The 14,044-nt window shown below is 38.8% G+C and overlaps 1 protein-coding gene and 1 pseudogene across 1 annotated transcript; both read left to right on the top strand.

The window, feature by feature from the left end:
* Positions 1-3,223: 3,223 nt before the first annotated feature.
* On the top strand, positions 3,224-4,035 carry LOC120283983. Its single transcript, XM_039290808.1, has 2 exons — positions 3,224-3,606; positions 3,681-4,035. The coding sequence occupies exons 1-2, from the start codon at positions 3,224-3,226 to the stop codon at positions 4,033-4,035; spliced, it is 738 nt and encodes a 245-aa protein (XP_039146742.1).
* A 5,426-nt stretch (positions 4,036-9,461) lies between these two features.
* On the top strand, positions 9,462-12,649 carry LOC120283982 (annotated as a pseudogene).
* The last annotated feature ends 1,395 nt before the right edge of the window (positions 12,650-14,044 follow it).

The following is a 14,044-nucleotide window of genomic DNA, read 5'->3' as shown; positions in this document are numbered from 1 at the left end:
CCAAGCTAGTCTTAACAGCTACGATCTTCTTCACCAAGATAATAGGGTTGAATCTCCCCCTAAAATTGCCACCAAAGCCCTAGAGATTCGCCCTCTTCTTCCCTTAGCCTCGCCTCCAAATTAGAACAAAAGATAACCCTAAAATCCTCATCTGATCTATTTATATTGTGCCTCTTGTGAGCGTAAGGACATGGTCGTAAGGAGCTGGAGATGATGGGTCACGAGCCATATAGGATCACATAAAGCCGTAAGTCCTATTAGTATGCTCTTATGTCATGTATTATGGCCCAGCTTACGGCCATAAACGCTGGTCCGTAAGCTTCTCTATGTTGCCCTTACGACCACCCTTACGGGCGTTAGTTTTGCTCGTAAACTCCTCTGGATGGTGCTTATGGTCATGCTTATGAGAGTAAATCCAACCCGTAAGGTCCTCTGGTTTGGCTTTATATTCCTCTTTACGAGCATAATTAAACATGCCCACAAAGTTCTCTAGAAAGGTTTACGATCGTAGGTTAGGTCGTAAGTTGCCTGTAAGCCATCCTTTTTACCTTATCCTTATCTAATTGATGCCGAAAGAGTTCCATATTCTTCGTTTAGGGTCTAGCTAAAATACTTCTTTTCATTCTCTCTAGTCTTTAAGTGCTGCTCGAAGACAGAGAATGCAAAACACACTATATTTAGTGTTGAATTCCGCAGTATGCTTCTAATACATGCCTAATAAGTGTACAAAATGATATAAAATAATGAAATATTGTATACTTATCAATGCTTAGTTCGGTTATGATGGAATGAAGAAGGTCATAGTCGGCTTCTAGAGGGTTGTGAGATTGTACAAATAAAGTAGGCAAGCAATTCTTTGACCCTCTCCTTTGGAATCAATTGTTGTACCAAAAGAGTGTAGAGTGAACATCTCCAATATTTTATTGGAGACAAATCCTAAATGCATTAATGGAGATAAGAATTCCTTACTAGAAGAAAGATGTTCTCTTTTGGTAGACGTGCTGCAAATTCCACATTGGCGTGTCTCGAAAATAGTTGTATTGTATTATAAGAGTCCACACCAGGGGATAGCGGATGTGATCTTCCACCATCACTTGCCTAGAAGAGCTTGATTTAAATTCTCCATATTAAAAATCCCCTATCCACCTTGTTCCTAGGATCTGCAATTTCGCCTCCAATTGAATAAAGGGTAATTTGGTTTGTCAATGTCGACCCCTTCTACATAAAGAGTCTCTTCTAATAGAATTAATGGACTTTCTCACCCAGATTGGGAATTTGATGATGGACATCTAATATGTTAGAATGGATGTTAGAAATGAGTTAATTTAGGTGAGCTTGCCACCCATTAAGAGAAAGTTGGTTTTCTAAGAAGACAATCTTATTCTAAATCTAGTAATTAATCTTCTCCAGTACTCCTAGTGCCTTGGATGTTTGCTAGAAAGGGGTCCCTAATTAATAGGTCTGGTAAAGTTCCTGCCTGACAAGCAATTTATGATGCTTAGGGCTGAAGGATTTGATGGTTGGTCCCCACTTAGTTGGATATAGGCATGCCTTTTGGAAATCGATCACCAAGCTAGAGATACCTTCTAATAAGGAAAGAATCAACTTTATGGATTTAAGGTCTTCAAGCACCCTAGCATATAGGATAAGCATGTCGTACACATACTAGAAATGACATAGATTACCATGTTGTCCAATCGGGACTCCATAAAGAACTCTTGAGGTAAGTGCATGTGTAAACATGGCACTTAGAGTGTCCATAACAAGGACGAACAACATTAAGGAGAGAGGGTCACCTTGTCTTAGTCCTCGTTGATATCTAACATATCCCTCTTGTGAACTGTTGACCACGATTGTTGATTTGGATGTTTGCAGGAGGGACTTTATCCAACCAATCCATCGAGAACCAAAACCTCATACAAACAAGAGTTCCAATAGGAAGCCCCAATCTACCATATCCAAAGGTTTTGCAAAGTTGACTTTGATAATGTTCCCTATGATTCTTCTCTTTTGCAGGCTAAAAATTTGTTCCTCCATAGTCACTACATTATCCATGATATATCTACCCTTGAAGAAGGCAGATTTTGTGGCATCAGTAAGCTTGTCAATGATTCGACTAAGTTTGATTGGTAGGATCTTTGAAATAATCTTAAAATAAGAATTAATTAAATTTATTGGGTAAAATGTTGATGTAGAGTCGGGGGCATCCACCTTAGAAATTAATACTATGTTTGCCCAATTAATATTTTATAGGTTTGCTACTCCTTATTGAAAATCCATACAAAGTTTGCGAAGGTCTGGGTCCACCGTATCCCAGAATTTTTGGAAAAAAAATATATATAACCATCTAATTTTGGTGTTTTGTTGCCTCCTAGTTCAAAAGTACTCACTTTAACTTCATCTAAATGGATGGGGCCTCTAATTGGGACATGTCCAACAAGGGTTTATGGCAGAGTAGATAAAATAAAAATGTACATGATATATGAATAAATTATATGTACATGATATGTTTTGCCAAATAAATTATATTTTCTCAAATTATAGTATTTTATAAGTTTTTTCAATAATTAAAGTATTGTTAATACTGATTAAATTGCCAAATGTCAACCACATCATTCAAAAAATAAAATTAAAAAAGATAAAATATGTAAATCATACTTAATACTTTTAAAATACAAAAACCAAAGTTAAACATAGATAACTAAATTAAAAAAACAAAAAAAAACATAAAAACAAAAATTGCACTTAAATCAGAATGTACAAAATAACATTTTTTTTTTTCATTTTGGGTGTTCTAGAACAACAAAATGAAGAAATTTTTCTTCAAAGAAAAGTAAATGAAATCCCAAATTTCTCAAAAGAAATCAATTGTTACATCAAATAATAATAATAATAATAATAATAATAAATAAATAAAAGTCAGAAGGGCATGCTAGTTTAGTCAAAATATCATTTATGAACGTCTTGATCAAATTTAATAGTATGCCCTGATTTACAACGAAGTTAACCCAAGTTAATCAACCACCAAACACGCTTAATCCCATTTGTTTCCTGATTTGGCTTGGTCAAAGATGCAAGCTTGGCAACGATTTGCCCTACTTTCATTCCCTCGTTCCTATAAATAGATAGCCAAGCATACACAAATTTAAACAACACCAACAAATCCTTGTCCTGAGCTTTCTCCGTGGCTTGCCTTCCTCAGTCCAGCTCTTCCCCCCTTGCCATGGCAAGCGGGGGACAAACTCCCCTGGCTTCTCTTCCCCATCCTCCTCCGCAATCTTGGACTCATGTTGCCTTCTCTCATTCTCGTGTCCCTGAACCTTCCCCCCTTCATAACCCTCAATTGTTAGAGAAACTCAAGAACTCTTCTTCTACGTTTGTCAAACTGGATAGAGAATCCCTCTCTAGAGTTCAAATGAAATTCCAGAATGCTTTATTCGGCAAATTCTTTGGTAAGCCCCCTCCGTTTGACCAAGTGAAGAAGGCTTTGATTGACAAATGGTCGCCAGTTGGTGACCTACAAATCTCTGATTTACCTAATGGTTTCATGTTGATTCGATGTGCCTCTCACGATGCCATGAAATATCTGCTCACTGAGGGACCTTGGTCCCTTGGGGGCTTACACTCCAACTCGCTCCCTGGCAACCTTTTTTTGAAACTACCTTTGCTAAACTCTCTAGTGCTGCGATGTGGGTGCAGCTTCACAATTTACCTATTGAAATGTGGGATGGTGAAACGCTTGAAACCGTTACTGCTCATCTGGGCAACCTCTTGAAAGTTGATAGTCTTACTGCTTCCCTATCTAGATCCAGGTTTGCTCGCGTTTGTATTAAAATCGATCTTTCCAAACCGCTCTGTCATAGCTTCTGGGTTGGTGATGACTCTCATCGAGTCTTTGTGGTTGTTCTTTATGAGAGATTGCCTACCTTTTGCTATACTTGTGGTGTTATCGGACATGGATCCAGGTCCTACTCTCATGTTTCAGCTGCCGGGGATGGTCGTTCGTCTCCACCCCCTCGAGATTCTCGAAGGTAGGCGGTAGGATCGATCTAGACCGAGGCTGCTGGTAGTGAGGGCATGGACACGGATTTATCTCCTAATAACCCACCGGGATCGCACAACTCTTCTGACTCTGCTTTCGGTTCTTGGATGCTTGTCCCTCGCCGGCGTGGCCGTGCCCGAGGCCGAGGTGGTAGCTCTTGCCCTACTCCGATCTCTGCTGGTGTGGCAACCAAGGAAAACGCTCCCCCCACTGTTCCTAGTGGTATCCCATCCCGAGGCACATGGATTGGCGTGAAGAGTCGTGGCCGCGGTGGGACTACTAGTCCTCGAGCCTCGCATTTTCATTATTATAATACTGATCAAATCTTGATGGAAGACCCGACGGTTCAACTGTCTCCGCTCGTTGCGATTTCTGGATCCTCGCCCCTTAGAAACAATACTTCGCCCCCTCGAGATAATACCCCGCCCACTTTTCCTGACAACATCACTACTGCCTTGAATGTGGATCAAGTCCCGAATTCCTCTCCCATTCACACGCAAGCTTTATGCTCTAGCCCGCCAGCTGTCCTCGATTCCCCTGCGCGTAACCTTTCCAGCTCTCATCTCGGGTCTCCCCCTCCCATTATCCGCTCTTCAGTCTTATCTTCTCCCTATATTCACTCTCCTTCTTCTGAGAACCACCACTCCATGGCCGTGGATAATATCCTATCTGCCCTGAGTGAGAACCTCTCGGAAGGGAGCGAAACTGGTACGGAGGATGATTCTGGAGAGTCCGATGATGCCATGTCTGACGATGACGGACCAGATGATGCTATGACCCTCATGCAGTATCAAAATGAATCTCGCAGAGAAACCCTAATTCGTAAAGGGCCACAGGTCTCTGGTTCATCCCTGAAGAAGGGAAGACTGGAGGTTGGCGAACCTAGCTCTTAACCCTTGGCCCTTTAGTTATATGGTCCTTTCTTCATCACTCTTATGGAAGTCCTCTTTCCTGTTTCCTCTCTAATTTACGTATTTGTTTTAATGAAGGAAGCTAAAATTATTTATTGGAATTGTAGGGGCCTTTCTTCCAAGCAGACTATTGATAGGATCTTTTCCTTGATCAGATCTCACCGCCCGTCGATCCTCTGTATGGTTGAAACTCGTGCTAATGGTGCCCGCGTCAATCGCTTTTGCGGTAAATTTGCTAAAAAGTGGAACTGGGCTGCCCTCCTGGCTGACGGTTTCTCTGGTGGGATATTCATTATCTAGAAAAACCATCTTGGTCTTGTGACTGCTATTACGGTCTCCCGCAGGGCGTTGCACCTTGTTATTTCTCCTTCTTTTAATTCCAGTTGGATTCTTTCTATGATTTATAATTCTAACAGATTTGTTTCTCAGTGCACCCTTTGGACCGAACTCCCCAAAATCACTGCCCTGAACCTCCCTTGGCTCATTATCGGTGATCTTAACACCATTTCTAGTCCCAGTGAACATCGTGGGGGGCTCTTTTAGTTATTACTCGCGCAAGGCTCATGCTTTCTCTAATTTCATTGACAGTAATAATCTTCTGGATTTGAACTTTTTTGGTTGTAGGTTCACCTGGTGCAACAATCAAGCTGGTCTTTTCAGGCCCTGGGCACGGTTAGATCGTGGTTTGGCTAACTTAGCTTGGCTTTCTAACTTTTCTTCGGTTTCTCTTTCTCATCTTACTCTCACATTCTCTGATCATGCCCATCTCCTTCTTTCAGTCTCTTTTATCCATCAGCGTTGTAAGTTTTTATTTCGCTATTATAATTTTTGGTTGGATAATCTAGGTTGTCATGATGCTGTTAGGGAGGCCTGGTTGGCTTCCCCTCATGGTAATCCTTTACATTCCTTTACTCACCTTCTCTCTCGTACTCGGTCTAATATCTTATTGTGGAGGGCTTCTGGTTTAACCTCGTTGGATGCTGATATGAAGGAAACCGAAGAGTCTATTCACTCCTTGGAGCTAAGGGACTCTTTGGATTCAGTGAGTATTGATCGTCTGATGGAGTGCTATAACCGGTTTGCCTTTTTACAGCATCATAACTCTTTGAGGTGGGCTCAGCGTGCTCACTTGCTTTGGCTTAAGGACGAGGATCATAACACCACCTTTTTTTCCATAATTTAGTTCGTATCCACACACACTTTAACACTATCTCTCAGGTCTGTGACAACTCTGGTAATGTGGTATCTGAACACTCAGACACTGAGAGTATGTTCGTTAATTTTTATTCTAATTTGTGGGTTGATTCTTCTGAAAATATTTTTTCTGATATTTTTAATGCCCTGCCTGATGATCTCCCTTCTCTTTCTGAGCATGAGGTTTCTGCCCTTACTCGGCGGGTTACTAAGGATGAAGTCTTTGCTTCCTTGCAAGACCTCCCCCCTAGTAAGTCTCCTGGCCCTGATGGTTTCAATGCTGAATTCTATCATTTTTTCTGGCCAGATATTGGGGATAGTCTCTTTAAGGCCATTTCCGTTTTTTGATAACTCTGTGTTGCCATCTTCTTGGGGCAGAACCTATATCACTCTCATCCCTAAAAAGGATCATCCTAGGTTTGTCTCTGACTATCACCCTATTTCTTTATGTAATGTCTGCTTCAAAATTGTGACTAAAATTCTTGCTAATCGGCTTAAGAGTGTCCTCCCTAAACTCATTAGTCATGAGCAAGTTGGCTTTGTTTCAGGTAGATGCTCTTTCGATAATATCATTGCCTTACATGAGATAGTGCATACTTTGGAGAATGATACCAAGAACCCCCCTAGGATGTTGACTAAAATCGATATTGAAAAAGCCTATGATTCGCTTAATTGGAGTGCAATTCTTGCCAGTTTAGCTAAGATGAAGTTTCCCAACATTTGGATATCTTGGATTGACACTTGCTTGAGATCTAGTTCTTTTTCTCTTTTTATTAATGGTTCTACTTCAAACTGGTTCTTTTCCTCCCGTGGTGTTCGTCAAGGAAATCCTATATCTTCTTACCTGTTTATCTTAGTGTCTCAAATTCTCTCTTCTATTTTGAACAAGGCTCTTCATATGGGTTTGATTCCATGTTTTGATGCTAATCTTTCATACAATTTTAACCACCTTATGTATGCTGATGACCTTCTTATTATTACCAGGGCCTCTCGTTTAGTTGCTAGAAACATCAATCTTTGTCTGCAGATTTATGCTCTTCTTACTGGGCAAAATGCCAATGTTAGCAAATCTGCAATATACTTTCCTTCTTGGTTTAATTCTAGAGTGGCGAGAAGTATTTCTTCCATTCTCAACTTTCCCGTTGCTTCTTTCCCTCTAACCTATCTAGGCATTCTCATTTCTCCTAAAAGACTTAAGGTTTCTCATTTCAAACCTATGGTGGATAAAATTTCCCGTACTTGCTCCAGATGGAAGCATTCTAACCTCTCTTTAGCAGCTAAATCTACTCTTATTAATGCTTCCATTCTTGCTATTCCAATATATTACCTCTCGGTATTTCTTGTCTTTCAATCTGTTCTTCATGAGATATCCAAGATTGTTAGGAATTTCTTTTGGCACAAAGGTGGCAATGGAAAGGGCATCCATGCGGTTTCTTGGAGTCGGTTAATTGAGGACAAAACTGAGAGGGGGGAGGGGGGGCTTGCTATCTGGAACCTTAATGTTGCTACTCACTCTCTCAAGGCTAAGCATGTTTTTAGTTACCTTAATTCCACGGATTCCATCTGGGTTAATATTGTGCATCATAAATATGGGATGATCCACTTTTGGCGTGACTCTTTTCCTCATAATTGTTCTTGGTTCTTTAAGGGCCTTTGTCGCACGACAACTGCTCTTAAACCTATTTGTTCAATCAGGGCTATTAATCCTTTAATTACTTCTTTTCTTCATGATCCCTGTTGTTCGGAGATTCCTTTAGCTCTTAAACCTATGTTTCTTAACATGGAACTTGATCTTAGTTCTCTTACTTGCTCTGATTTATGTTTTAATGGCAGCTGGGATTTTCATCGTCTCTCTTTACTTTTTGGATCTCATGCTAGCGATATTCTTCCCAGCCTTGGCCAGATTATTTCTGACTCCTCTAATGTTTGGGTTTGGGCTCATAAAACCTTTTCTGCTAAAATTGCTTCCAATGTTTATCATGTTTTAAATCGTGGTTGTTTTGCTTCCTCCCCCTGGGTGGGTTGGAAGAAAATCTGGTCTCTCAAAATTATGCCTCGCGTTAAACATTTTATCTGGCTGGTTTTTCACGGCAGAATTTCTACTGCTGAGTTTCTCTATGCCATTAATCTTGGTCCCAGACGAATGTGCATGTTTTGTTATCTTGATTATGAGACATCTGAGCATCTGTTCAATCATTGTAATAAATCTCAACGTATTTGGAATTTTATCTCTACTCTCATCTCTAAACACATTCAATTCCCAGATGGTTTTTGCTCAGGTGTTTGGTTAACTCATTCTCATTTCTCTGCAAAGACTAAAGCCATCATTGCCCTTGGTGCTTGGTATATTTGGAAGGCTAGATGTGATGTTGTTTTTCACGGCATATCTCCTAACTACTTCAACATTGCTCGCAGGACTGTTAATCAAGCCTTATGCATTAATCTTGCTGGAAAACCCTCTTGCAGGAATTTTCTTCTCAGCAATTTTTACAGCTTTGATGGGCCTTTCTTGTTCTCTGCAGCGCGCTGGAATCATTCTTCTCAGTCTTGCAGAGGAGGATTCATTTCTTCTAGGCCTAACTTCAAAATTTTCTTTGCTGGAAGGCATGTTTCCTTTGCTGAGTCCCAACTTGCTGTAGATCTTCAAACTCTTGCAATCGCCTTACAGCTTATAGTGGAGCGCTCTACTCTAGTCCAAATTATTTTCATCTGCAATCCCGCTGTCTTGGATCTGCTCCGAACCTCTTCTTAAGTTTGTTCCTGGCATTTCGCTCGATGGATCTCCACCATTAATCACCTTCTGTTAGCTGTTGGTTCTCCTCGCATTCGTGTTCTTCCCCAGTCTTGGATGCATGTCGTCTTTAAACTCGCTGACTTTGGAATTAATCTCCATCAACTTTCACTTTTTCATGTTGGTCATGATCTCCCCCATTGGGTGATGAAGTTACTTGCTGATGCTGGCTTCTTTTTCTAATTTTTGTTCTTGTTCTTGTTCTTCTCTCCTTCTTTCTGCTGTTTTTTCTTGTTTTTTTTCTTCAGTTTGCTGTCTACTTTTATTTTTTGTAAATTTCTCTTTTCCTTTTCTGTTTCAATAAAAGCCTCTAGGGCTCTTTCAAAAAAAAAGAAAAAGAAAAAGAAAAAAAGCCTGTTCATTTCTAAGTTACTCATGCATCCTCTTAATTATTCCAACAATAATATTCATATTCATCAAATCAAGATCAAGTTCAAGTTCAAAACAAAGAAGAAAATTGCCACTAGGTCCCAACAAGTTACCGTTCATCGGAAACCTCCACCAAGTACTCAGCGGAGGAACAATGCCACTGCACCGCATCTTTCATGGCCTCGCTGCAAAACATGGCTCAATCATGCATCTCTACCTTGGTCACATCCCGACAATAATCATCTCTTCTCCTGATCTTGCTTTTGAAATCTTCAAAATTCATGATATCGTTTTCTCCAACCGGCCTGCCTTTGCCGCGGGGATGAAATTCTCCCGTGGCGGTCTTAGCATCAGATTCTCTAACTATGGTGAGCATTGGAGGCAAATGAGAAAGCTCGACTCTTTAGAGCTCTTTAGCATGAAAAGAGTTAAATCTTTTCATTGGGCGAGGGAGGCGGAGACTGATATCTTGATTCGAACTATACACGATTATTGTTGCTCTAAAAAACAAACAGTGAATCAGAGTGAGATGTTTCTTTGCTTGAGTAATAATATCATAGGCCAAGTAGCTTTCAGCAGGAGGTTCTCCACTGAAGGAAAGTGTAACAGGAGCGAATACCATGATCTTATTAGGTACATTTTTCAGTTGTTAGGTGAGTTCTTTATTGGAGATTTCTTCCCTTCATTGCACTAGGTGGATGTGATCACTGGAATGCAAGCCAAGTCTAATGCAGTTTTCAAACGGTTGGATGAGTTCTTGGAAAGAGAGATTGATGATCATCGTTTAAGCTCTGATGATGATCATAATTCTCAACATGGAGAAGATTTCGTTGATGTGCTACTTGAGCTCCAAAGGAATTCAAATCTTGACTTCCCAATTACTAGAGATCAAATAAAAGTCATTCTAACGGTTAGTTCATATATATATATATATATATATGCACCTTATTTCTCTGTTAAAATTACTTAAAAATTTCTCATGTTATATTATTGTTCATGATTTGATGATTTTTTTTTAGGATATATTCAACACTGGAACTGAAACTTCTGCGTTGATTTTAGAATGGGTGATGTCTGAACTAATAAAAAACCCGAGAGTGATGATGAAAACGAATGATGAAGTCCAAAAAGTCATAAGGAAATAAAGGAAGGGTGGAAGAGGAGGATCTTCAAAGACTTGAATATCTAGGGTATGTGATGAATGAAACTTTGAGGTTGCATCCTGCGGCTGGGTTATTACTTCCAAGGGAAAGTGCAGAAGATTGCAAAATTAGTGGATATGATGTCCCCAAGAAAACAAGAATTATGGTGAATGCATGGGCGTTGGGAAGAGATCCTAAATCATGGGAAAACCCTGTCATCTTTTTTCCAGAAAGGTTTTATGGGAGTTCTATCAATTTTAAAGGTAATCACATGCAATTCATACCATTTGGTGCTGGTCGAAGGATTTGCCCTGGAATTCAATTGGGCATCGCCACTGTCATGATTGCACTTGCTAAGATATTATTGTTAGGTAATATTGCAAAAATCAAATAACATTAAAAGGGCATGCGGAAACAATAATATATTTGCAATATATATTCTAATTGTTTTAATGAGCACCGTAATTTAATTAAAAAGGCCTAGAAAATTACCTCTTAATGATTTTCTTTCTTTTGATGCGCCGAATTTATCTCTCGGATTGTCGTAGATCTCCTATTGTCGAACAAAAGTTCCACGCCTCTAGATCACACGCCGGAATTAAGAAACAATCTCCTCTTCTTCTCCAAATAGCGGCTAGGGTTAGAGAGGAAGAGGGAGCTAGGGAATTTTCTCACTAGAGAATTAATTGAATTTCTTTTTATAGTTGGAGAGGAGTCATATTTATAGAAACTTTATAAAACATGATAAACATTATTCAATTATGAGTTCTATTCGAAATATGAACCTTCATAACATGATAAACATCATTCAATTATGAAGTCTTATTCAAAATATGAACCTTCATAATATGATAAACATTAATATAGAAGTTCTATTAGAAATATGAGTCCTAATCTAACTAAAACCACTTTTATCTTTGAGTCCTCATAATTTTGATTATCTATTCGACTCTATCGAATTTAAATCAAAAATTTAAACTTAAGACAAAAAAACCCTAGATCAATTTACAATTTCACTCATCCCATGAAGTAAAATTGTAAATTGACAATTTCTATCCCTCAGTACTCAAAACGAGACTGATTCTTTATCCCTTTAAGCGTGACTCCCTAGGTTCATTTCGATTGGCAATGGGAAGATACCAAAGGACGTGGGTAACATCTAGCCAGCCCCGTGGCCCCACGTCGTAGCCCAATTGAACACGAATGAGTAGATCATTACGAACCTTTCCGATTATGATTACCATATGTGTATAAACCTTTCGTTCTTGTATCCCAACCGAGTGAGAGCCATGGTAATTGTCAAACTCACTGAACTCGATCATATGCAAATAACTATAGTGGGGTGAGATTACCAAACTACCCTTCGTGTCCCACACGATTAGTTTGACTGCCTTGGCCAAGGTCTTCTAATCTCACATACTTATTGTCGCATAGGATACTGATTCGTTTACTTCCAAGAGAACGAATTCTTTCTTGGTGATCACTCACAACTGCTACCTGTCCGATATAGTCGCACTTCGAGGTCGGCCCTACCAAAAGGTGAACTGAGCCTAACAACTCTAGTAACAGACTAGACGTCACAAGTACATTGTGATCATGATACCTCAGGTCTAAGGTCCACTCATATGATCATAACCAACAATCCCAATCATTGACTGTCACAGAGTAAAACCCATGTGATTAGATTGTTGCGAGTCATGTTTGAATACACCAATTCCCAATGATGTATTTATGACATATGCTCCCACTATTCCATAGTGTTCAACTAGCACTCTTTGTCAAAGTATATGTCATACAAATCTTTACGAACCTTTAACGCCCAATTAAAGATTCTCTAATTTGCAAACTATTTAAGTGTATAAGTACCAAACTCTTCTAGTGCTCTTCTCTTTATCCCACAAAGAGTAGAAGATTTAACTTAATACACATGGACTATGATATTCAAAACTAATTATTATGCCATCACAAGATTTATATGAACATCAAAATAAATGCCTACTAAATAAGAATGTATAATACAAATGAAATGCCCTAATACAAGTATCCTCGTTGGCATTCGAGGGCATAATCCTAACAATTATATCATTTTAACTGGAAGTTACCAAATGATATGTCTGGGGAGGACATTGATATGACTGAATCTAGTGGATTTAGTAATCGCAAGAAATCCCCTCTTATATTGATGGCGACACCAAAATGAATATGTTGTTGAATTGTTTAGTAGCTGTTTGTTTTTATTTATGTATGTTGACATCACTATGTGTATGTGCATAGTGTATAGTAACTTTTTTATATTTTGGGTGTGATAAGATGGCAATATATTCAAATAAAAAAGTATGAGAGGGTTGTTTTTATAGCCCATGAAAAGAAAAATAAAATGATACCAAATATGGAAAAAAATTTGTATTTTACACTCAAGTAAGGAAGGAGTATTCTTTATCACAACTTCCACATGTAACCACCTAAATTTAATCTACAAATTTAATAATCTTTAATCTCTTAATCAAATTCTTATCAAATAATATTCAATCCATGCAACTATTTGTAACTTTTTAAATACTAAAAATATCTTTTTCTTTCTTAAATATAACTCAAAAATATCATTACCCAAAGTTCACCTTCTTTATGAAGGCATTCTTCTTCCAGGCGGGCATTACCCCTTTCCTTTCGAACCTTTTGAGCCTGTTCTTCATAGATTATCAGGAATATATGGTGCCTTTACCTTATTGTGGCATAATAAATGGCTAGAAGGTAGATATCTAGTCCAACTTTTACAATGATTACACTGCACTGCCCCTTAGATTATAATAAGATATTATGCCACTCCTGTTTCGAAGAGAATCTCTATCTGATATTATGCCACTCCTGTTTTCCATCCTGGACTGTTAGAGCAGTCAAGAAGACATGAAGATCTGGACACTATAGAGCAATATAATTTTCTCCGTGCGCTCCTTCTACTAGTTTCTTTCTTATGGGGGGCTTCACAGTCCCTTGAACGCCCATTTTTTTAAAGTTGGTTGCTTGAGTAAGATAACCGTATTTAGTTAGCTAGCCTAGGATAATAAAATCCTTACCCTTGATAATCTCGTTAAAAGAAGTTATACTCTTTCGATCTTGCATCTCTAAATCAGTTAGAAGTGGCAATAACACTTTATTCTAGTTTGATAGATGGACAGAAGGGAAAATCCTTAAAAATTGCTACCCATCCTTTTCCATCGATTGTCTATATCCATGGATTACTTTAAGACAATTCTTCGAATCACTCAACTCATCTCAGACCTTATTTCATGGGGCAACGATAGAAGACTAAACTCCTCTTCTGAATATAATTCCAAATTACTTCAATAACCAGGAAGACCTTTACACCTAGACATTGGAAAGAAGCGGAACCTGCTCAGTTAAATTCTTCTACAATTTTCTAATAGATAATGGCATTTGCAGTCCTTTATACTCGCACTTCTTGAAAATCCACTGCCCAAGTAAAATTACACTTTTCAGTTGGCTAGTTTGGGGTGATAAAATTCTAAGTTTCTCAACCCTATTTAAAAAAGGTTGTAACCAAAATGCCACAGACACTTGTGTTCTTTGCCACAAA

This window comes from Dioscorea cayenensis, chromosome 19 (genome assembly GCF_009730915.1).
Source record: "Dioscorea cayenensis subsp. rotundata cultivar TDr96_F1 chromosome 19, TDr96_F1_v2_PseudoChromosome.rev07_lg8_w22 25.fasta, whole genome shotgun sequence".
NCBI classification, from domain to species: domain Eukaryota; kingdom Viridiplantae; phylum Streptophyta; class Magnoliopsida; order Dioscoreales; family Dioscoreaceae; genus Dioscorea; species Dioscorea cayenensis.
Note: the sequence above shows the minus strand (reverse complement) of the source record. Positions and strands in the feature narration are given on the sequence as shown.

Bases quoted from the DNA above. Each gene is read 5' to 3' on its own strand.
- LOC120283983 (XM_039290808.1), top strand. From the start codon at position 3,224: ATGGCAAGCGGGGGACAAACTCCCCTGGCTTCTCTTCCCCATCCTCCT. The intron at 3,607-3,680 runs GTCCCTTGGGGG...TAAACTCTCTAG, and splicing joins CTGCTCACTGAGGGACCTTG to TGCTGCGATGTGGGTGCAGC.